The sequence below is a fragment of the Molossus molossus genome, unplaced genomic scaffold, assembly GCF_014108415.1.
Source record: "Molossus molossus isolate mMolMol1 unplaced genomic scaffold, mMolMol1.p scaffold_m16_p_17, whole genome shotgun sequence".
NCBI lineage: Eukaryota > Metazoa > Chordata > Mammalia > Chiroptera > Molossidae > Molossus > Molossus molossus.
Window position 1 is genome coordinate 58,038,436 of NW_023425352.1, and position 25,098 is coordinate 58,063,533.

The following is a 25,098-nucleotide window of genomic DNA, read 5'->3' on the forward strand; positions in this document are numbered from 1 at the left end:
ACAGCAGTCACATCCCCAGTCCTGTCTGCAGCCCATCCATCCCATGTGGAAGCCACAAGGGCTGACCACACACCTTAGCACCACTATGCGGTGTTAAGCGTAAGTCCTGCCCTGGGATTGGATTGAACTACTCTGAGCACTAACCTTTCCCTCCAGGGGCTCCCACCCTGATCTCCACAGACGCAGATGCACCCCTGGCTGGACTTCGGGCGAAGGACGGGTGCTATATGGCAGGGAAAAGATCCAGCCCCTCCGGGGTTAGCACTTGCGGGCTCAGAAGACATAGCTGCGTCACTGGGCCTGCCAGGGGATGCGTTACCTCATGGGCCCTGAAGGACCCTTTAAAAGAAATAAGACGGCTAAGAGGGTGTCAAACTATTCAGCTTTCTTTTTAAATTCTGGAGATGGTGTGAAGAGAAGAAAGAATGTATTCTGCTTTTCAAAAGCAGAGTAGATATGATTTACAAATATAGTTATCAGATAGTGTTTTCACAGGAAAAACAAATGAGCAATTGGGCAAAGTCCTCAAAAATTTGGCATCATACATTCCAAATAGGCCAAGTCAATGTATTCAGCCTGGTTAACCTTCCACAACAGAGATGAACTCTTCCCTCCCACTCTGAAATAGTGGGGGGGGGGGGGGGGGGCGACACAGAGTGGTAGGATCAAAATCAAGGCATCCAAAGCCTCCTGCCAGGGGGATGAACTCAAGTGATCCCAAGCGGCTGCCTGGCTAGGTTGGATTTATTCCACCTGAGATGATCTCTGTCCCTCTCCATGGCCCAAAGTTCCCCTGCGATGACAGTGGGAAACTCCAGAACTGGCGTAAAAGGTCATGATTTGCTTCACTAAATAATGGATAAGATCCGCTGTCACATCTTTGTTCATTATTTATTTCACAGAAAAACGAAGAGATCGTAGAAAAGGGCCTGGACTGCGAGGCAGCGCTCTGGCTTCCAGCTCCAGTGTTGCCCCTGGCAACTTGGGTGACCTGAGCAGGTCACGCAGCCCTCACCCTGCCGGAGAGGGCGTTGAGGCACATGGGATGGTGGTGTCAAGTGCATGGTCACCTCTTCAAGTTCTAACATTTATTCTCCAGTTGCCTTTTGCAGCAAAACTGGAAGGTCTTCCATCCTCCTTCCTGCTCCGAATGCAGTCCCTGAGTTTTTCCAAAGAAAGGTCACAGACAGCAGTTCCCTCCTGGGTGGCACTGCAGGTGGGCCTATGTGTCACCTGCACAGTGAGAAGTAAGCCAGGAGGCAGAGACCACTTCAACATGTGGGGGGGGCACCCACTTGGCATATTCCCCACCAGTTTCTTTTCAGGTTTCCACCCAACTGAACACAGAAAGGCCGTTTGGAAAACTAGATGAGGTCGAATGGCTGGGTTAGGGTCTCTCCTGTGTCAGAGGCCAAGGGTCCCACTAAAGGTTAAATTCTGAAAGGGACGGAGGACTCCCATCAGGAGTTATTTCCAGCCTGTTTGCCGAGGGCGTCTCCCCCGCTCCAGGGCCCCTCCTCCAGCTGACATCCCATCCTTCCAGCAGCTGCCAGCGCTTCTGTCGCGTTCCCTCCGCAGATGTGCAGTGCTGTTCTGCACATCCTGCCCTTGAACTTTCCCTACCCATAATTTTCCAAACCAAAGCCTGGCAATAAAAGTGTCAGGGAGAGATGAAGAACACTGGGGGGAGTATTTAAAAAGGAAAAAAAGAATAGGGTGCTGTTTTACACACACAGTGGTTTGTGTTGACTTCCTGGACAAAGGCTGAGCGCCGGCCGTGGCTTCCCAAAAAAGACAAACACGGTTCCCCAAAGGAGCCGACAGCCTCGTTCTCTCTGCCTCGCGCCAACTAGCTGTTCGCTGCGTGGCAAGGGTTCGCTAACGGGTTAGTCGCGGTAGTGTTCACTGTCCTTCACAGTTCACACGTGCTGGCCTCACAGCTCTGCCTGGAGGCTGGGCATGTGCGAGGCACGGTGTCGACACCTGTGGGCACAGTCGCTAAGGAGACAGGAGGAGGAAGCCGGATATCTTAAGACAGTTTCCAAGACCTCCACTATGACGTCTTTGGGGTCAGATTTCCCTAGAGCCCGTTGGTTTGACAATACTAACTTTCTAAGCCCACAAGGAAGAACAATAACTACCTAAAGGCTGCAGCGCTCTAGAGAGATCAAAGAATTGTAACGGGAAGCAGGGCCTCTGTCGTTATCTGTGTTAGTGTGCCAAATTACAGGCGCAGAGAACTGGGCAAGCATGGGAGGGCAAAGGGTCTGTCTGGAAAGAATCCTTCAGTGGGAAGAACCCTTGAGAAACAATCATCTTTCCTTGTTTTTTGCGACCTTGACCCTATTCCATCACAAAATGCCGCTACTCCCCTGAGATAAAGTGAAAAGAGTCTTATTCAGCCAAATTCGGAAGAAATGAACCAAGGGCCAGAGACATCAGACAACACATGTCCCGTGGATCTAGCCCACATGTCCCATGTCGTGGGGACAGAGCTCTGATAGGACCCTCGGAAGCACTGCTGACTTTCAAACTTGGCCCCACATGCACAAAATAGGGAGAGGGAAAACGAGACCGATGAGTCGGCAGGATAAGGCTAGGGGGTCTCTCATTCTTGCAAGTCCTCGTTAGAACATGCCGTCACTTCCACAAGCTGGAATTTCACTTCTTGACACTTGGAAGAGAGACATCTTGAGACATGCTGGATTCACATCCTGGCTGCACAATGTATTAGCCACGCGCCTTTGAGCAAATGTTGCAGCTTCAGCCTCCTCACCTGCTAAGTGGGAATGCTGAACCCGGACGGTGTGGCTCAGTGGACTGAGCATCATCCCATGGACTAAGAGGTCCTGGTTTGATTCCTGGTCAGGGCACATGCCCCAGTTGTGGGCTCGATCCCCAGTAGGGAGCATGCAGGAGGCAGCCAATCAATATTTCTTTCTAACATCAATGTTTCTCTCTCTCCTTTCCTCTCTCTAAAAAAATCAATAAAAAACATACTTTAAAAATAATAATAAATAAGGTGGGAATGCTGTAATACCTACTCTATCAAGCTGTTATTAGACTCGATGGCACTGCATGAATTACTCATCTTAAAGTGCTTAGCACCATACTTCACACAAAGCACGTGATGAGTCAAGTTAGTTCCCCTCAATCCCTGCCTCATGTGAGGACTGGGGCAGGTGAAACAGTTGGGTCACTGGCCATTTTTGTTCAAGCTCTGGGTATCCCCATTACACCAATGATGCCAGTTTGATTTTCACAGACTATGAAAACAGCCTGGTCAATGTTCCATTGTAATCTTAAAAACAGTTTTTCTTGCCCATAACTAACCATAGCAATTTTATCATGTGGAAAATATTTGGCATTATCACACTGAAGATGTTTCAAATGAATAAATGGATACAAAATAAATAAATTATTGAATACAAACTTAAATTTTAAAGACTAGGGCAAGGCCATTTCTACACCGTAACCCCGCTGTTACCCTGGAATCCAGCCCTTAAATTATACTGCTCTCCCAATCCAGTGGTGCTGTTCCTCCCCCTTCCTGATGTCCACATCCCAAAACACTGCCTCCGACACCAGGGCCAAGAGAAGGACTGGCACGCAGCAGGCGCCCCCACTGTGGCCCAGCCACCTTGGAGCAAATAGAGTCATTAAGGAAACTTTTAACCATGTGTATCTTCAGCTTCACTCTGCTAGCAGCAGGCAGCCTGCCTTTCAGAGACAGGGCTGCACTGAAGCCACCAGGAAGCAGGACTTGACCTTCATTTTCAGTACACACAGTATTAAATATTCATAATCCACATAACTATAGCATAAAAGGTAGCAGAGTTTAAACATGCATCAAAAAAATAAATATCTTGACACAAGTGAGTCATCTTTTCCAGGATGCCCCTGGAAGAAGTGCAAATATCCAGGGCCCTGCGCCTCTCTTTCCCAACTTTCTCTTGCAATTCTAGAAGCAGCAGGAACTGCTGCATTACACAACCCATGAATCCTGCCCTCAGTCTGACATCTTGGGGCTTTTTTTCCCCTTATCTACTAGGGAAGTATCCCTGTTCCTATATCAGAAGGAAGAAACAGGGACAGAACTAGCCACAGTGACATCATCACCCACAGGGCACCTAGGGGCACTTTCAAGTCAGTTGTGCATTCCTTTAAAATCTTTGCTTCTAGAAAATCAGTGTGTGGGAAGAAAGGGTTGGAGTAAGCATTGAGACATCAGTTAGAAGCCAGAGTAGGGTGTGCCTTAAATTGGGCACGGCAACTTTAAAAAAGAATGAAAAAGAAATGGAGTTCTTTTCTTTTGGACAACAACTTATGTGGCTCGCTGAAGGGTATCTGGGGGATGGGTTACTGTGTGTGGTGGGCTAAATGCATTTCTGTGTCCACTAAGCAACTACATGGATTTCTATCCAAAGACTTGGTAGGACAGCTTGGGTGACTCTAGAGAGGCTACTGCTGGGATGATGAAGCATAATTTTAACACAGTTTAATATAATTCTCTCTGCCTTTCAACTCTAGGAGTTGTCTGGACAATCCATCTCAGCTGATAGTAATCACTTGAAGCTGCCCAAGTGGTTCTTGTGTGGTGAACACCAGAAAATTAAGGCTCATGGAAGGGCTTCTCAAAGCCTTGCGTGAAAAAGAACTGCTCAGGGATCACCGGGGCCTGACGACAGAAAAGAAAAGATGCAGAGTTGAGAATGTATTTGGAAATAACTTGCCTGCTGCTTCTTTTTTCTTTTAATTAAAATGGAGTTTATTAGCTTTCCTCTTAATATAAACATGACGAAGAAAAACCACGTAAGTTGTGGCGTTCTTTTCAAAATAGAACTGCAATCACTACTAGAACCACCAAGCTCTGAACTCTATAAACGTTTTTTGAGGTGGTAGACTGTAATATTTTATAGTCCATCATCTTTTGTTTCTGTCCTTTAAAAGTGAAGGAAGCGGCAGCCCTCAGTCTACGTGAAGCCTTGCTGTATCGAAAGTGTTCCCTGGCCCTGGCCAGTATGGCTCAGCGGTTAGAGCGTCGGCCTGCAGTGCGGAGAGACCCAAGTTCGGTTCCCGCTAAGGGCACATCCTTCGGTTGCAGTTTGTCCCCGGCCCTGGTTGGTTGTGGGGGTGGCAGCCACTCGATGTGTCCCTTCACGTCGATGTTTCTCTCTCTCTCTCCCTCCCACTCTATCTGTACAAAAAAATGGAAAAATATTCTCAGGTGAGGATAAAAAAAAAAAAAGAAAGTGTTCCCTGGCCCAGAAATGCTTCGTTTGCAGGCAAAATGTCTAGGAACGTATTTGAGAATGTAGGAGAAAGATTTCACATAGTTGAGAACGTTAATTTTGAAAAATCAATCTCCTAAAAGATTGATCACTTAACTCCCTGCCCTTTCAAGCCCAAGGAGAGGGCTCCTAAGACTTGCATGTTTCCTTTCAAACAGCAAGACTTAAACGGGACACCTACAGCCAGGCCAACATGTAGGATACAAAAGTTGGTTCTTGACAGCAAAGCAAGCAGCAAAGGTGAGAAAGATCACGCGCTCATCAACCAGGACACTGGTCTGTAGCGCCTTCCTCCCCAGCTGCCACACCGAAGCAGGATACGCACCCAGCCCACCAGTCCTCGCACCCGGAACTGGTCTGTCCTGACACTGAACCTGCAGACCTCACACCTTGAACCTGGGTGGCCAGAGTATTCCCCACCATTTGGGGGAGGCCACCCAAATGGCTAAAATTTACCAACTCCAGCCAGTGTGGCTCAGTGGATTGAGCATCCTGGTTGGATTCCCAATCAGGGCACAAGCCCAGGTTGTGGGCTTGATCCCCAGTAGGGGGTGTGCAGGAGGTAGCCAACTGATATTTCCCTCTCACATGGATGTTTATATCTATCTCTTTCCTCTCTCTCTAAAAAAATAATTACCAAATCATTATCTCATATATATATATATATATATTTTTTGATATGTGCCCCTAGCCACTAGAGCCTAGCAGAAACTGAACCGGGGACTCTCTGGTCCACAGGCCGATGCTCCAACCGCTGAGCCAAACTGGCCAGCGCCATTACAACACATTTTTAAAAATTTACTAAAATAAGCTATTTCATGGACAATGTCTCTCCAATTAGATTCACATAAGGGGAGGCCTAGAGATTGTCTTTTAAGTTATTTATTAATTTGAAGGGTATAAATACTAACTAGCATTCATCTGAAGAATACTGGAAACATTTTTCAGGATGATGATTTTTGTAAAAATTCCAAGAGAAATTTAAAGCTTTCTTTCCAAGATGCCCATTTTTTTCCAAATGGCCAGCAAAACCACCAGTGGGTAAAACTGATGACAGTTTTTAATGAAAAAGATGAATTTTTAAGAATTTACAGCCTTCTTTCTTACCTGCTTTCCATTAGCATTTTATGTGTGGATAGAACTTCACTTTATCTTGTTCACTTTGCTTGATTATAGTTTGCCTAAAGATTCTTATTCGTTTCTTCTATTCCTGGGAATCTATAGATGTCATGAAGGTTACTTTATAGACTCTACTTTAATTCCTCCCTTACTAAAACTAAGCATTCTTGTCGGCTACCCTCAGAAAGATGGCAGACTCCTTGGTATTGACTATGCCGATCCGGTCACCCATTGGAAAGAACCTTGGAGTATGGTTTCAGAACCAAAAGAAGTAATGCAAAGAAGTGGAAAGGGCTATATAAATAAACATAAGGTCTTCTTATGTACATAGTCTCTCTCTGCCAAACCACACAGTCTAGTGACAGAGAAGAAAGACCGAGTTTAGGATGAGGCTAGGACGGTCCCCAGGGAGAGGCGGGCAATCTTGGCTCTAGGATCTCGGCATTTTTGCTGGGAAAGCTGAGAACAGAATGGAAGGTCCATCCTTGGACTAGACTCTCTGCAAGGCCATAAAAGAGCCAGAACCAGAGAGGACCCCGTTTCCAGCTTCCCCAAGGCATCAGAGAATCATAACAAAATCCAAAAGGCACGGCAGTCATGCCAGGCACCCAAGGAAGAGGGTCTTGCCATGTGGAAGCGCATCAGGGTCTCGTTGCAGAAGACTGTCCCACAATAGGCGCTGCAAAAAGGACACAGTGCAGACCCGTGCAACAGGAGCCTTTTATTTTAACTGAGAAATACAGAGGAACAAGAAGGGAGCAAAGGGAAGAGGCACCAGACATCTGTCCTTCTGACCGATGGCCACACTCACCTCCATGGAAGGGTTTGCTTTGTCTGGGGCACACAGACTATAGGCCCAAACCACTTCCTGAGCCCTGGCATGGAAGCTGGCAGGAGACGCGCCCCCTGCCATGTGAGGACACTCCTCACGCCTAGGGAGAGAATGGAGAAGTAAGACCAGGGGCTTTAGACGACCTTTGCTTCCATTCAAATATGATCAAAATTATTAAGAGTAGATATTTAGAAGGGGCTTACCTTCCGTGAGAGATAACTTGGAGTTTTTGAAACGGAAAAGGTGCTTCTTCGCTTTCTTGGCCAGGAAGAGCTGATGGAGGATTGTGTGGAATCTCACCTTCTGGAGAACTTTTAAAGAACCTAAGATGGGCAACGGCAGCCCAGCTTGTGTGTGGGGACTGGCTGAGGACTTGACAGTCTCACACTTGGTTGATTTCCAGAGATAAGTGATTAGAGCTGGCATTTTCTTTATCTTCCCTAACATGACATTTTGGCCTTGGCATCCAAGTGCACAAAATCCTTTGGCTGGTGACCAGATGCCTCTGAGAAATTCAGAGTTTATGCGTGCATGAAATTATTAGCATTCTGAGCCACAGAAAAAGAACACTAAGCTCAGAATTCAAACACAGCAGGGTCTGTGCCAACAGGAACCTCGAGCAGGTCTCCTGGGGTCACACTCTTGTATCCAGCCAGACCAGGGACAGAGTTCAAGGGGTCACAAACACTCTCACAGTGAAAAACGCAGGCAAAGCACTCAAGGCCACTGTCCAGTGTCAAGTTCATGTCACCACAGAAAGGCTGGTCAGACCAGCTCATCTCTAGTTTCCCAGATGCTGTCAGCTTCAAGATTGCGATAGAATAGTTGGAACAAATGAAGCATCCAGGGGTAATGCCTGCTGGAACGAGGGCAGAACTGGCCACCACCTAGCAGCTCTGCTCAATGACCTCTTCTGCCTCCTACAAAGCCTTTACCATCTATCACACAGACCACACCCCAGGCTTACCCTGAAGCACCAGTTCACTCAGCCGGCCCCCGAGGGTCTACGTGAGTGTCCACTCTAGAAATTCTCAGATGGCCATGGTCCTCCACCTCTGGGAGTCATCATGAACTCCTCTGTCCCATCTCCTTCCCTTCCCAAGTCAAGAAGCACCAGGAAGCAATGCTTCAGCTGGATATTTGGTTGGCAGATATAAAGGACAGTCAGCATCATGCTTTCTAACTGATTTCAAATAAGAGGAAACATTGGAAACCCCAGTAAGAAAAGAGCCCTAGCACCTCGGCAAGAATGGCTCTGACCCTCGCCAGCTGGGCACTCTGACCTTGCCAGAGGCTGCAGGTGTGCATCGGCACTCTCTGACCCTCCTGCCTCTTCAGTGCAAGCACTTCCTCAGGAAACAGCCATTTAAAAATAGATAATACCCAGCTAACAGGCTTGCGCTCCAGTACCCACCCTCCCTCTCACAGCCAGCAGAGTCCTTCCGTGTGCCAGCTTGCTTTCCCCTCCAGAAAATCTGCACACACAGCCCTGCCGTGCGCGAGGAGTCTCCCACACTCAGAAGGCTCTTGCAAAGGCTGGTGTTAAAGTAAATCATTGATCGATGTAAAGGCTCATGGTTGTGTCAGAAAAAGGGAGCAAGACAATGTATTTGAATACTCACTTTGACGAATCTATGAAGTATATTACAAGTGCACCAATGCTGAGAGCAAAGACTAAGACAACCTGCAAAACAAGAGAAAAATGCCATCACTTAAGGGCAGAACAACACTGGGATTTTATTTTTTAATTTTATGACACATGCAGACACAGCTCGGAAATAGGGCGCCCGCTGCTTTCCGGGGCCTGCCTGGAAATCTATCTCCTTGCTCCTGATGTTGGCTCCTTACCTGGCAGTGGGCAGCAACCTCGCTGCTAGCCAACAGGGGTCAGGGCAGACTCTTGTATCCTAAGGCTCAGGTTCTTTTTTTTTTTTTTTTTTAATGAATTTTACCTTTTTACCCCATTGGCACCCCCCACCCTACCCCCCCCCACCCTGTTCCCGGCTTAGTTGTCCATGTCCATTGGTCATGCATACATGCATATAAGTTCTGTGGTTTATCTCTTCCCACCCCCCCACCCCCCATCCCCTCTTCTGAGGGATGTCAGTCTGTGCCCTACTTCCATGTGTCTGGGTCTACTGTATTCCTCAGACTGTTATGTTCATTATATTATAAAGAAGCCAAGCAGAAAAAGACAAATACCACATGATCTCACTTATATATGGAATATAAGGCTCAGGTTCTTATCTGGCCCTATTAGCTCAGGGCGAATCGTTTCCACACCCAAATTAAGACACTTCAGTAAGAAAAGAGCAGGTAAAAATCAGGGGTGATACAACTTTTCATATTCTACGCAAGCTAGGCCCCAAGAGAACTCAAATACAGGAATATCAATTTTTAGCAGCTTTAACAAGATGTAATTTTACATGCTGTAAAATTCACCCATTTTAAATGTAGACTTCAATCAATGGCTTTGAATAATTTTATCAAGTTCTGTCACTGTAGACTCAATAAACTCCCTCATGCTCATTAACAGTTAATCCACTGTTCCCACCCCAGCCCTAGATAGGCACTAATTCACTTGTTTCTAGTCAAGTAAGACCAACTGAAAAGCAGAAAGTTAGACTTGACTTCGGGTAGTGAACAAACAACACAATGTGTGTGTTATGGAACTGTACACTTGAAACCCACATAATTCTGTTAACCAGTGTCACCCTAATAAAGTCAATAAACATTAAAAAAAAAAAAAAAAGTTAGCATTAGCAGGTTTGGCTCAGTGGTAGAGCATCGGTCCCCGGACCAATGAGTCACGGGTTTGATTCCAGCCAAAGGCAATACCTCAGTTGCAGTTCATCTCCGGCCCTGGTCGGGGTCATGTGGGAGGCAACCATTACATGTGTCCCTCTTATGTTGATGTTTCTTTCTCTATCCCTTTCTCTCCCTCTCTCCCCCTCCTACTCTATCTAAGGATAATTTCTATTAAATCCTCAGGTGAGGATTTAAAATAAAGGTCAAATTGCCGGGTTGGTGTTGCATCATACCATGGACTGAGAGGTCCTGGTTCTATTCCGGGACAGGGCACATGCCCAGGTTGCAGGCTCGATCCCCGTAGGGGGCATGCAGGAGGCAGCTAACAGATGTTTCTCTCTCATCGATGTTTCTATCTCTCTCCCTTCCTCTCCCTCTAAAACAAACAAACAAAAAAAAACAAAATATATTTTAAAATACAATAAATACATAAAGGTCATATTATTTCTAGAACCAAACATACATTCTCTTTCCCACTAATCTTCAGAAGCCAGGAACACCTCGCTCTAGCTGTTTTCTCAGCACCTAACAGTTCATCTGGGCGAGGTGGTCAGTCCTTTGAGGTAGAGGTGATCTTGTCATGTCAATCTCAAGCTGGACTTATTTCAATAAACGCATAATAAAATGTGGTGGGGGGAGAGAAAAGCTCAGGTGTGCTGCTTGTACAAATATCCATGTGAGGGGGGGTGGTTCTCAAGTATTTTAGAAACAGTTTAGGTGTAGAAGAAAACCAAATAAGGGAATACATGAGGCCAGCTACATGGCAATTCCTGTTCTCCTTTACACTCTTCACTCAAAAGTAATCACCTTTGATGGAAAAGACAGCTCAGCATCCCCTTCAGAGGATAGCTGTCACTCCAAAGTCCATCAAATGAACATGTAGCATATTGGGCTGATGCTGGTACCTCTCTGCTCACTCAACATTCTAATTGGTTTATTTCATCTTTCGCAGAGGAGAGTCGGGGTCCAACCAAAAGGATGTTCAAAAACAAAACAGACACTAAGAGCCAATAATCAATCTTAAGAACAAAAAGTCACCCTGGCCGGTTTGGCTCAGCGGTTGGAGCGTTGGCCTGCGGTACAGAGAGACCTGGGTTCGGTTCCCGCTAAGGGCTCGTACCTCGGTTGCAGTTTGTCCCCGGCCCTGGTTGGTCGTGAGGGTGGCAGCCACTCGATGTGTCCCTTCACGTCGATGTTTCTCTCTCTCTCTCTTCCTCTCTCTCCCTCCCGCTCTATCTGAACAAAAAATGGAAAAATGTCCTCGGGTGAGGATAAAAAAAAAGAACAAAAAGTCAACACCACCACCATATACAATGCCAGGGGACAACATACCTTTCAGACCTGCTAACTCCTAAGAAGTGTCAGTCTCCTATGAGAGATTAACATCTCTCTGGCATTGGCTTGTGCACAGAGATAAATCCCAATGCGCTTGAGAGAGAGACTACCTCACACGCTTCTGTACTTGTATGTGCACCACCATAGCTGACAGAAAATAAAATCTGCATATTCATTTAAAATACTGCAAAACTCCATGGAGCTACAGAGGAGGGATGGCAAGCTACACATTAAAACATGGGCGGTTATAACAACTGGACGCTGTAGAATGGGTATGTAGCTCCATAGCGCCTGATAAATTCTCCTTATGAAAGAAAGTATGAAGACACTACTGGGGTCTATTTTATTTTTCCATTTTGCTTTAAAAACTAAAACATGTCCTAGTTGAATCCAAGGAAACTTCTACAATCTGTCAGCAATTACTATGGACCAGGTACAAATCTCCCCACAGCGCACCTGAGACTCTCCCCTCACACACATTCATTCATTCCTTCCTTGAAAAGTTCTGCACAAAAACAAAACAATCAAAAAAATAAACAGTCCTCTGCGTTTCCCTCCTATATCTGAATGAGGCAGCAAAACAAATAGTTTAAGATTAATTCTGTTCTGTGCTGCTATTTCTGACACAAGCAGTGAGATCCTAGCCCTGACCTCATTCTCAAAATGCTGCAAAGAGAAGGGGTGTGGCCTGAACAGAGGGGAAGGGCCTGGTCTTCATTCATGAACAGTTGATTCAAGACTAATCTCTGTCAATTTGGCTGCATGTGTGTGCATGTGCGTGTGTGAATGCTGAGCTTTGGTCAAGCCGGGGACACAGGCTTATTCCATTAAAAGCTGGAGAGGAAAGGAGAAGAAAGGGGAAGGGAGAGAAGAAGAGGAGAAAAGAGGAAGGGGAAAGAAAAGGAAAGAAGTCTTTGCAAATGTCATCTACAGCATTCTGAAATGAGCTCAAAAATCTCCACTTTCCTGCAATGGCAATGATTCCCCAGCCTCGGAGTGGCCAAAGCAACTGACACTAATTTCTCCCAGCTGCCTGCAACCGGCCTCTGTGATGAAAAATAACGTGCAGCTTATTTAAGCAAATCAGCCAGTGACAGCAGGGAAGGAATCCTGCTAGCCTTTTCAGATGCAAACTCAAATATCAGCATCTCTCCAATAAGTCAAGGAAGGGAAGAAATCCAGGAGGCACATGACCTCCAAATCTCCAGAAACTGAAGATCTGAACTAATGTTCAGCTGGAAGACTCTCTCAAGGAGGTACAGGGTGCCTGAACTCCCCCCACCCACCCATCTACCTCCAGGTATGAAATGACTGATTAGCAGAGGATCCGTTTCTCCATATTGAAACAACTGTGCATGTGATTTTTTTTTTTAAGTTTTTTTCCTAATCCTTACCCAAGCATATGTTTATTGATTTTAGAAAGAGAGAGAGAGAGAGAGAGATCAAATGGTTGCCTCCCACACATGCCCTGATTGGGGATCAAACCCACAACCTAGGTATGTTCCCTTAATGGGAATCAAATATGGAACCTTTTGGTGTTTGGGATGATGCTCCAACCAACTGAGCCACCTAGCCAGAGCGTGAATGTAATTTTTCAACTTGCTAAATGCCTCTTTCTCATGTCAGGCTTGATCACATTGTCAGCCTGTATCCAAGTACTACAGAAAATACATCAACCTTTGACTTGGGCCCTGAAAACAGGAATCCAATAGAGTTATCTTCTACAGGCCCTAGCAAAGAACCTGTCCTCCTGCCTCATCTCTGTCTCTGAGAAAACCCCCACTGTCTGAGTTCCCTAATCTAAATATTTTAAAAATCAGTTTCACTACACAAAATGATTCTATTCTAGCCTAAATGGTAATAGTTATGTTACAGAGAACCCTCAAATAATCATCTAAGTATTTATGTGACCTCTGCTATGCATAAAGCCCTAGGAAAAGTAAAAGAAAAAAGACACTTGGAGTCATGAAATACACTCCTTTGCGGAGTAATCCTTCCATAGATGGATCCTATGCTATTATCCAGTCAGTGAGCAACTATGTAGTACGGGTACATAAGCCATTGATTTGGTGGAACAATCCTGAATGGAGAGGAGCTAGGAAGGGTAGGAACAGGGGCTCCTGTCACAATATCCTCCTCACTCTCAAAGTGTCCCTTCTTCCCATGTCTCCTCAGCAAGTAGGATGGCCTTGGGGAGTCCTTTCATGTGCTTCTGTCGTCCCAGGGATAAGAGACACTGAAACCCCAGCCACATAAGATGAGCCAAGCGAAGCACAGAACCTGAGACAAGAAGACACTTGCTGTCCAGCAGCTGCGTTACAGAACACCCCTTACAGTGACCAAGCGCTTTGTAAAGCATTATGTGCAAACGAGAGCTTGTGAACACAGTCTGACCAAGGGGATAACGTGAGCCTGCCCTCTCAGGGTACCTTTGTGCCAACCTCCACTACAGCCAGTCCCGCCCTCCTGACTTTTCATAGTCAGGCTTCACCAAATCACCTTGGCTACCTGCATGGTGCTAACTGCCATATTCCTAGGTTTACTGGACATACCCGTATGCTGTGTGGTGATGCTCAGCGCTGAGTGGTTGGTTACAGAGCGCCAGAATCCTAAACACAGAAGTGACTAGACACATGTCATTATAACAATGGTGCTTGGGAGTCATCTACTTTCAAAACTCCAAGATCACACATGACGTGTGTTTGCACAGAAGAGTACCAAACAAACACACACACACACACAGAGTGTACTGGCAGAACTTCTGTCCCTAACACCTGACTCCAGCAGACAGAGAAATATTAACAGCCACCTTCACGATGGAAGTTCCAGCAGACTCTTAAGACCTTCCAAAGGTCTTGAAAAGTTCGCAATAGTGGAAAATAGTGCAGCCAGGCACAAAATACCACCCCTGGGGCGCTGGAACTTCTCGAGGAAAGGCAGGTCCAGTGATGAGAATACAGAGAGAATGAATCAGAAATGCTGACTTCAGAGATGTTGCCCATTCTAGAACCCGGTTTCAAGCCTTTGAGTTTGGGCCCAAATGCTTTCAGTCAACATACAAGGCCACAAGGGCCTTCAGACATGAATCTGAAGCAGAGGCTCGCAGAGGTGGCTACCGCCAGGTATGATCACCTCAGAGCTTCCCCTGAAAAACAGAGATGCCCTCAGCTGCCGAGACCAGAAAATCTCGAGCCTGGGGGGAGGGGGAAGCTGGACATCCCTTATTTTTTTTTTTTTTTTTTAATCCTCACCTGAGGATATTTTTTTTTTTCCATTTTTTGTACAGATAGAGTGGGAGGGAGAGAGAGGAAGGGAGAGAGAGAGAGAAACATCGATGTGAAGGGACATATCGAGTGGCCGCCACCCGCACGACCAACCAGGGCCGGGGACAAACTGCAACCGAGGTACGCGCCCTTAGCGGGAACCGAACCCGGGTCTCTCCGGACCGCAGGCCGACGCTCTAACCGCTGAGCCAAACCGGCCAGGGCTGGACATCCCTTATTTTTAACAAGCTCCTTCAGTGAATCTGACATGTGACCAAGAATGGGAGTCACTGAATTAAAGCCATTAGGGGAAACCACTTAGCTCCAGTCAGAGATTAATTTACAAATGTCTCCTTAGCAATTAGTCCATCAGAACATATGCATGAGGCCTGCAGGCTTTGAGAATTAGGAGCACTCTGCGAAGTACAGAGAGGAAGATGAATTAATTCTCTCCTGAGCAGGTTTTACACATTCCGCTCAGCTCTCAGCAGAACAAATGACCCTAATTAATGATTCTGCACGTTTGATCGGGGCCTAGCCAGCGACTGGCAGCAGCAACCCCTCCGAACGTGGACAATTTTCTATACATGATCCCAAAGGCACATGACTTTTTCTTGAGGGATCATTTATATATGATAGAATTCACTGTATTAAAAAATAGACATGTGCACTCCCAAGGCAAAACAATCTGGGGACATTTTGTCTATGGGAGACAACATCTTTCCAACACCCAAATTATAATGTTTGGTCTGGTGAATTTAATAGCTCCAACGAAACGGTATTCAACTCCTCTGCACAGGCCTAGAGGGAGAGCGAGGGAAATAGAAAACTAAAATAGCTAACTCAGGCCTGATCTTTGCCTTCAACAAGCATGGAATCCAGAAGCTTAGATGATTCAGGAGTCCCTTGTGAATTTAGTAAATGCTACACATACAACGAGATGCTCCCAGGATGCCTACCGAAGGAGGGGACAGAGAAGTGACACCACCATCATTGCAAACTCCCATAGTAGAGAAGGATGGAGAGGGAAACCAGGGGAGAGGACAGAAGAGTTCCTGACAATCCAGGTCCACCTGGCTGTTCCAGGGAAGGACAGACAGCAGGTGCATCTCAGGACTGATGTGGCAGGAAGAGCACAGGACTTCCATCAGGAGGCCCTGCCTGGGTTTGAACTCAGCTCTGCCCCATAAGCAGATGCTCTTGAGCCCATCACTTAATGTCTCAAGGGAAATGGTGGGAATGGAACAAGTGACTATTCAGTGAGGATCTTGAAAGGTTACTGCATATAATCAAAGAACTAAAAGCATTTGGCTTATAAAGGTAGCCCTCTGTCACGCCAGCTGTGCACCAATTGTGCACACTTACGATTCGGTATGATGACAATAATGTGCCACTGCTGTGTCAGAGGCGGTTTCTCTCACAAAGTCACAAGTGGAAACTCCACGGACACGCCAATTTCCTTTGTGTTTCCAGCAGGCAATCAATTGCTCACTCAGCTTGTCACCCCACACAACAGAAACAGAACAGGGGCCACTGTGCCTCAGCTCTGCTGTCGCTGCCGGAAAACGAGTGTGGATCTGACCCAGCCCCTCACCTCTTGCCTGTTTCTCAGAAGAGCCCACATTTCTGTAGGTTCTACCCTGAAAGCTCATACTCTGACTCTCATTGGTTTCTTAAGGGAAAAAGGGAAGGATTGTTTTTCTCTGCAATCTGGCAAGTATAGTAATATATTTTTCTCATCCCTATACCCTTAATGGTTCTCAACAGCAGATATAATCTTGCTACCAAAAAACGAGATTTTTGTTATCATAAATGACCAAAGATTTGTAAAATATAAAACCAACATTTTGACAGTGCCATTTAAACATCCAAAGGTCCCTATGTTTCCAACCTAACATTCTGGCACATTTCGTCTGATTTATGCAAGTGTTTACACAGTAAATGGCTTCACTGGAAACCAAGACTCCAAACAATAGTATGAGTATAGATGTATTTATGCTGAAATAAAGAGAAAAGAAAGAGTGCTTTCAGTAGTCAGTGTTTAGAATTACAGCATTAAAATAAAATACATGGGACTTCAAGGTAAGAGTGAAACTATGTAAGGAAGCCTAGATACATGCCTGTGGGTTGTGGGCATTTAAATCTGGTGCCTCCGTAAGTGCAATAGTTCAAAATGTACTACTACTTAGTGTACACACAGGCTGTAAGGGACACAGAGATAATAAAAGAATACTCCACTAATCAATAACAAATTTGGGTCTCTATTGATATTTATTAAGCAACTACATTCCCAGCAATGTATCTCTGTCCATTTTCATATTAGGTAATTTCAAAATTACTATAGATAAAAAGGAAGCCCTGAAAAATAATAAGAATTCTTTTATTTTAAAAGATTTTTTTATTGATTTTTAGAAAGAAAGGAAGGCAGAAAGAGACAGAGATAGAGAGAGAGAGGGAGAGAGAGAGAGATGAATCAGCTGCCTCCAGCACCCCCCCCTAACAGGGATGGAGCCTACAACCTGGGCACGTGCTCTGACCGGGAATCAAACGGCAACCTTTCAGTCGGTGCATGGCACAGGGCAACAGGATTCTTTTTGAGTATAAGTTACAAAGAACAAGATTATTATAAATGACACATTTGCTGGAATACAGATAAAATTAAGTGCAATTATGGCTTTTTGGAGAGGGAAGAGGAGAATGTGACTAATAAAGGTAGAGAGAGTTTGAAGTCTTGTTTTTTCTATGTTCCCCACAGAAGAATCTGTGGCATAAATCACGGGCCCTTCTGATGGCCCATGTTGACATAACTCTAGGGTGCAGGCTGTGTGAACTTCTCCAGGGCAGTGTTCCCTATCACAGGAGTGTCACCTGTCTTACATCCTGGGTTTTACTGACCATGCTCATCTCATTTTGCACAACCTAAAAATACAGAAGACTTAAGTGCATTCATCCAAGGCCTCAAAGTATTATAACTGAAATAAGAAACTGAAAAAGGGGAAAGCAATTGTAACATTCAGTCAGAAAAATTTCCGTAAATCCTGTGTCCCTCCTGAGAGGTGAGACTGAGTGACCCTGAAGTCATTGCACCATAGAACTCAGCAGGCTGATGTCTGTATATTTTTACCAAGGGCATTAAAACTGTACACTGGCAAGCAGCATAGCATCTTCCATTTGTAGCCTAACGTTTGAAAGGTCTTTCCTGTCTAATTACCGAAAAATCTAGGGGAAAAAGTTCCATCTGCTGGTAGAGCTCCCAAGTTTACAGATAATGAGCTTTTGGAAAAATCGTCTGGCTTAAACGCATGTGGGTTTGGCCAACTGGATTTTAATTTAATTAGGTTTCTAGGACAAGAAAACCTCTACAGCACTGTCAGGTTGCCAGTTGCCATTTACTGTTACCAAGGACTAAATTTATGGCCATCTTTGTTCTGCTTCTAAAATCTTGCAGCTTTTATAGTATATTAACGGAAAAATTAGAACTGAAGCAGGGATTCAGACAGATACTTGTACACCCAAATACTCAACAGCTTTATTCACAACAGCTGAAAAGTGGAAACCACCCACGTGTCCAATCACAGAAGAGTAAACAAACAAAATGTGGTATGCCCATACAATGGACTATTATTCAGCCTTGAAAAAGAAGGAAATTCTTACATATGCTCCAACATGGATGAACCTTAAAGATATTATGCTAAGTGAAATAAGCCAAACACCAAAGGACAAGTACTATATGATTTCACTTATATGAGTTGCCCAAATTCATCAAATTCGTAGGCACAGAAAGTAGAATGGTAGTTGCTGGGGATAAGGGGAGTTTTTGTTTAATGTGTATAGAATCTCTGTGTATGTTGGTGGAAAAGGTCTGGGAATGCATAGTGATGACGGTTGAACAACACTGTAAATGTACTTAAGCCACTGAATTCTACACTTACAAATGGCTAAAACAGTAAATCTTACGTGTATTTTATCACAATAAAGAAATGGAAGAGAAATACTGAGAACCTGCAAGAAGAATCCAGCAGTATATTTACATTTCAAAACTCAAACATAGTCATCTTCTCACAGGGATACTGACATCTGTCCTTTCAAAGGCAGTGGGCACCTCCAAGAACACTATGTTACATGTAAGTGCCTCTTGTCCCCCCTGAGATGTTGGATTGCCCTCAGTTAGGTAGAATTTCTTATTTAGTTTCCAGAATCTATCTCCATTTGGCCAGATTTTCCATGTCCCCACCTTCCCCTCCCACTCCTACCCTCATCTATTACTGATGCACAAAGTAAGATACACATTTCTCAGGGATCAGGGATTCTAACTGGATCCAGGACTGACCTTTTCTTTTGGCAACTGTGGCTAAAGTTCCAGATATGATTGGGAGTTTTAAGAGTGCACCCTAGCCCAGCTGGTGTGGCTCACTGATTGAGTGTTGACTAATGCACCAAGAGGTCATTGGTTCGATTCCCAGTCAGGGCACATGCTCAGGTTGTGGGCCAAATCCCCAGTGGGGGGCATGCAGGAGTCAGCCAACTGATGTTCTCTCTCATTGATGTTTCTATATCTCTCCCTCTCTCCTTTCCTCTTTCTCTAAAAATCAATAAAGAAAAAAATTCTTTTTAAAAATAAAACAAAAGAGTGCATCCTTTACCACAATTAAAACAAAAAGTAAAGAAAATAAAAAGAGTGTGCCCTTGGCTTATAACCACTTTAAAAATACAAAACAATTTCCTCTAGAAGATAATAGAATAGATCAGGACATTTGGTCTCCAAAACCAAACCTCAAGGCCAAGATGCAGGAATGACTTGGCCACAGCCCCTCAGTGAGTTGGTGGGACCTTGAAGTCACCCCTAGAAACAACCTAAAATTCCCGTCTTCTACAATAATGATTTGGCCACCAAAAGTGTTGCTTTTAGAAAGGACTGTCAGTGAACAAAAAAAAAGCAGTGCCACCAAAGCCACTCAGCATCAAAGGAGTTGGCTAAAGATTTGAAAGCCATTAAATTGACAGGGGAATGTTGACAACAACATAGATCAGGCTTCCAAATCAGTCACCCGCCGCACGCTGGGCTTGACCCTAGACGTGCACAGGCATGGTTCCGAAAACATGACACTCCATTTTCTCTTTTGTAGAACCAACTGCAGACCATGACAAAGGGGATGGTCTCTCAAACACCACCTAGGCAAAGAATAAGCCTAGCAGGCCCTTTGGGTTAAGATTTACAGTGGGTTGAAATCCAAGTCTCTAAAGAGAAGGGACTAGCTGGCATCTTTCCCTCTTCCCCTCATCTCGGGGAACAATGGATTTGTTTATTTGTTTATTAGTATTTCTATTTAATTCTGACAGATAAGCTACCCTTCCTGAAGGAAGTAGAGAGCTCCAAGGCAAAGTACTCCTCATATTCACAAATCCCTACTCCCACAGTCTGGATAATCAGAAGGCAGGGCCTGTCAGCAGCACAAACCTCAACACAAGCAGTCATGCTGCCCTGAGCGAGGGCTGGGAAACCCCACCAAACGGGGCATCAGTGCTGATTTAGAAGGTTAGACCACAGCCTCAACTGCAACGTCTCCCAGATCAGATGCTAACGACCTGCACAGGGTAACTGGATTTCTACCTTAGTGACCAACAGTCAGAACACCACACCTTCCACTTTCACACATTGAGGGCTGGGGGTGAGCATGATCAGGTAAGCCTCTGTAAGCCTCATTACTTTGGAAACAAAGAGGACGGTGTGTTTATGGAATGCCACCTGTCTTTTCAAGGTCACTGAAAAAGATGAAGAGCATGTGCCTGCTGTTCAGGTCAGCTTCACACTTTAGCACCTCAGACTGGCAGACCGAGCACATGGTTAACACCTCAGCAGGGTAGGGGCCAAAGAATGTAGGAAGAACTTTCTATTTCCTGTTTTTAAGAGCTTCAGCACCATTATTAAGAAGAAATCAGAAATGGGGTAGATGTCCTTAAATCTTTTGTATGGGCATTCTAGATTTTCAATTTCCTTGTGAGGGAGAACCATCACCTTCTTCTCAGGGTTTAGGGGCTCGATGGTCATAATCTATCTGTGCATTTCATCACAGCCCCAGCCTGATCACCAAATTCCCTGCTCGTCACTACATTAAAAGATCTTTATGCACCAGAATTCAGTCCTGTGAAGTGCTCTCACCATTTTACAAACATTTATTCATTCATTCATTCATCCATCCATCCATCCATTTGTTACACCATTGCTGAGGGTCTGCCACAGACTCAGGGTTGAGCTGGCAGGGACTGCCGAGCTGTAAAAGAACGCCCCTGCTTTATAGAAGTCACACTCTAGTTTTCATTCTTGCACAAAGCAGGATGACAAAAGCCAAAATGAGGTTCCGATCATCGAAAGACATTCAAGATGTTTATGCCCTAGCCTACTGGTGGTTTTCACACCTGAGTGTGCAGCAGAATTATCCACAGGGTCTGTTAAAACACAGATGCTGGACCCATCCCGAAGACTTGAATTTCGGAAGTCTGGGGGAACCTGGGAATCTGTGTGTCTAATAAATTCCAGGTGATAGCAATACTGCTCATTCAGGGACCAGATTGAGAACCACTGTTTTACACCATCATAGAATGAAAAAAGTTTATCCTTTCATTTTTGAATGTGAATGTAAAATCAGCTTAAATTGGTTATTTTAGATGCGTGCCATTTGGACACAATTCCCTTTAAATATCTATAAAAAGATACTTCAAAGGCTTCTCATAGGGAAAAGAATTGGCCAGAATTCTTTGTCTTGAAATTTCATCCCAATCACTTTCATGCTCCAGTTCAGTGGGCCAGGGCGGCGATTTTCCACCCTTTTCATCTCGTGGCACAAACTAATTACTACGGTTGTGCCGCACACCGGTTGAAAATCGCTGGGCTAGCGAATGCCAGCAAGATGTTGTGTTTTGGTTTTTAATTAAGTTAATATATCTTCTTCACAGAAAGCTACCTCGTAAATGTAGATAGGATGTCACGGGCACTAATATAACTATTAGAACCACCGTTCCAATAGGCCTAGACTTCTGAGGCCACAGCCGCCGGGACCCTACGACTTGTAAAGCTGTGTGGCGCAGGGACTTCGGTTTCCAAAGACATCAGAAAGCGCCACACATGGAAAACGGGAGCTCAGCGACAAACCATTTCCTTTACTGTTGGAAAGAACCCGTTTGAAGAACAGCTGCCCACGTGCCTTCCCAGACAAGGAGCCAAAGGCCACGCCCCTGCTTGTTTTCTCCGACGTGGCTGAGAGGAGGCAGACAGATGGAGCCCAGGCGGCCCCCTGGCAGTGACCCGGCTCCGCGTGCTCTGTAGACAGCCCCCAGCCCCCAGCCCTCAGCCCTCAGCCCTCAGCCCTCACCGGGACGCGAGTCTGCGGGCACGTTCTCTCCAGCTGCGCCAGGCAGGGCACGCTCCCTGAGGCGGCGCCACGTCGGGCACGCTCTCTCTGGCGGCGCCACGCCGGGCACGCTCTCTCTGGCGGCGCCACGCCGGGCACGCTCCCTGAGGCGGCGCCACGCCGGGCACGCTCTCTCTGGCGGCGCCACGCCGGGCACGCTCTCCGGCGGCGCCACGTCCGGCATGCTGATTTGCCATTCCAGAGTTTGTTTTAAATGATCGTTCCACTAAACAGGATGGTTAGATTTGAGTCTTCTACCTTTATCTTTTCTCGTTCCTTTGTTTCTTCTATTGGACAGTGAAGCCATCCAGACACAGAGGACCCGACAGCTCAGCCTCCGCGAATTGCCCTTCGTGTGCTGCTCCAGAAAGACCCTGAGGAGACTCGAGTCAGAATACTTCACATTCTCTCCTGTAGTCACCGTTTCCTTCTCGGTCTCCTTGAGGGGAGAGGGTGTCTCTCACGCCTGTGTCCCCACCACTGACTATTCTTTCCACAAACATTTATTGAGTGACTACTGCATGCAAGGCCTAGATACACACCAGAAAGCCAAAGAGGACCCCTGCCCTCAGGAACCTTACAATCTACAACAGAGACAGACACTCTGGTCACAGTAGCAAGTAACTGAATGGCGACAAGGACTCCGAAGAGAGGAAGGGGGAGCCTCATGGACTGTGGGGTCCAAGGAGACTTACTTGAGGAGGATGAGAAGGCGTCAACTAGAATAAGACCATTTCACACAGAAAACAGCACAACATGTCCAAAGCTTCTTCCCAAGGCCCCTTCCTATTTGCTGAGTGAGCCGAGGGACCAAGACAGTGCTGCGCTCTCACCGTAAGAGGGCCTGCGAAGGCAAGGTGAAAATGACCGGCCTGAAGGAATGAAGACCGCTATACTCAAGCGGGAGATGTCCCCACGCTGAGGAAAGAAACTGAGGCCCAGGGAGCTTACATGTCTTGTGCAACAGGCAGAGCTGGGCCTCAGATCCACGTTTGACTCTGCCTTTGTTCTTCTAATTTATGACACCAAAGCTAATCCCCGAATGTGGGCTATGAGGCCTCCAGTGTCCCAGAAACTGTCCCCATCATACTTCCCCTTTTAAAACTCTGTGGGCATCCACCAGCATTCTCTGAGTTCCTCAGTGAAGAACCGTCAAGGCTGGAAGCATCTCGATCATCATGATGTAATGACCAAAATGAGGACTCAAAGGGTAGGCACTGACCCCACTTCCCCCCATCCCACTACAGGCAACCCTCTCTTCCATCTCTGAGGAGACTATTTCTACTTCTTTGTTGTAAAAATAACCTTTGTTATTAACATAGTTTTCAATCTTGAACCTTATATTGAAAATTTTTTCTACAAAATCCCAATCCAACAGGGAGGACCATCCAACCATGGAAAGGACTGCTACATGTGGTACTGAGCTTTCTGTCCCTGAGGATACTCAAGTAGATTCACGAGATCACCAACCAGGAAAAAGGAATTTATTTATTATATCAGCTTCTGATGCCACTTTAATAAGCCAAAACTGGAAGCTTCCTGACAGTAGACTGTGCTATGTCTGTATGCCCATGATGATTGTCCTTCCCAGTTCTCCCCACACCCTGGGATAATCATTAAGAGCACCCCTCTTCACTCTCAAAGGTGTTCTGTGTAGATGACAAAGAATTTGGCCATCCATTTTATGACACACTTAGACCCTTGGAGAGGCCCTAATACATCCTGACCCAGAGGCTGCTAAATATCCAGAAAAAGATAGCAAAGGATGGTTTAGAACTTGTAGTGTTCTTATAGCCACTTCAGAAACTTCCTGTTCTCTGCTTAATAACCTGTGTGCCTGCCATATCAAGAGGTGAATGCCAATGCCTAAAATGCTATTATTTCTTACAAATATTCTCTCTCTCTCTCTCTCTCTCTCTCTCACACACACACACACACACACACACAGAGTTTACAGAGATTAGGAGATTCTCTGACTAAAGCTGGTAGTTTTTCCATGTGTCACTTTGATAAATGAGTGTTCTTTTAAGGTCTTGCTTGGCATTGAGCATGACTAATAAATCGCTGGAGGTGATGAGAACTCATCCACTCCAATAGAATCACTGGATCCTGAGGAGGAGGGAGATGAATGCTGAGATTTCAGATGCAAAGCAGTCCATCAAAGCCAGTTCTCGTCTGTGGGCAGTGGCATCTAACACAACATGCTCGCAAAATCGGTTCTGAATGAATAGAACAATTCAGCCTCCGATCCCACATGACACTCCAATCATGGGATTGGGGCTGCGTCATATGCTTTCTCTACCTAAAATAATAAAGTGGGGAATGGTGGAAATGAATTCCTCATGGCTACCATTTTGTTTATTTCTTTTTAAGCTTTATTAAGGTCTAAGTGACAAAAATTGTACATATTTAAGGTATCCAGCATGATGATTCCATATATAAAGGGGTGGGCAAAAGTAGGTTTATAATTGTGAGTATGCAAAACACAGAATTTATTCTTGTATTATTATTTATTTATTAATCATTGTATTATTTATATTATTTGTATTATTGTTATTGTTATTATTTTGTATCCTTACTTATGATTTATCTTTTAGGTAATGATAATTTAACCAATAACTGGTAATCTAACCAATAACTAATAAAAGTAGATAGTTAAACAATACTGGAAGATAGAGACTATGGAAAAGATTCGACAGAAATAGGCTGAAGAATTTGATCCACCTTCACCAAGTAGACAATTTATAGAATACATAGCAAATTTGATGAAACTTGGTCCATTTGAAACACTCCAAAAAGTGGCTAACCAGTCAGTACTACTACCCAGAAAAATGATAGTAAGTCAGGCATTTATGAAGAGCCTCCAAAAAATAAAAACAAAGAGCGTCTATTGAGTTAGGCCTTTCCCATAGATCTTTGACTCATCTAATGCAACGTTTAGTTTTGAAAATGTATCAGCCAAGATTGTTTAATGGGTTATGATCTGGATCACTGGTTACAGTTCTGCAAAATGGCTCTGAATGAAGAAAGACAAGGAAATG

At 45.2% G+C, this 25,098-nt stretch overlaps 1 protein-coding gene across 13 annotated transcripts in view; it reads right to left on the reverse strand.

Annotated features, from left to right (window-relative positions):
• Window positions 1-25,098, reverse strand: part of KCNMA1 (potassium calcium-activated channel subfamily M alpha 1) — a 701,914-nt gene that overhangs the window by 333,194 nt on the left and 343,622 nt on the right. For all 13 annotated transcript variants that reach the window (XM_036264760.1, XM_036264756.1, XM_036264758.1 and 10 more), the window contains exon 3: window positions 8,865-8,926. In XM_036264760.1, the coding sequence (XP_036120653.1) occupies window positions 8,865-8,926 (62 nt within the window). The remainder of the gene's footprint in view (window positions 1-8,864; window positions 8,927-25,098) is intronic.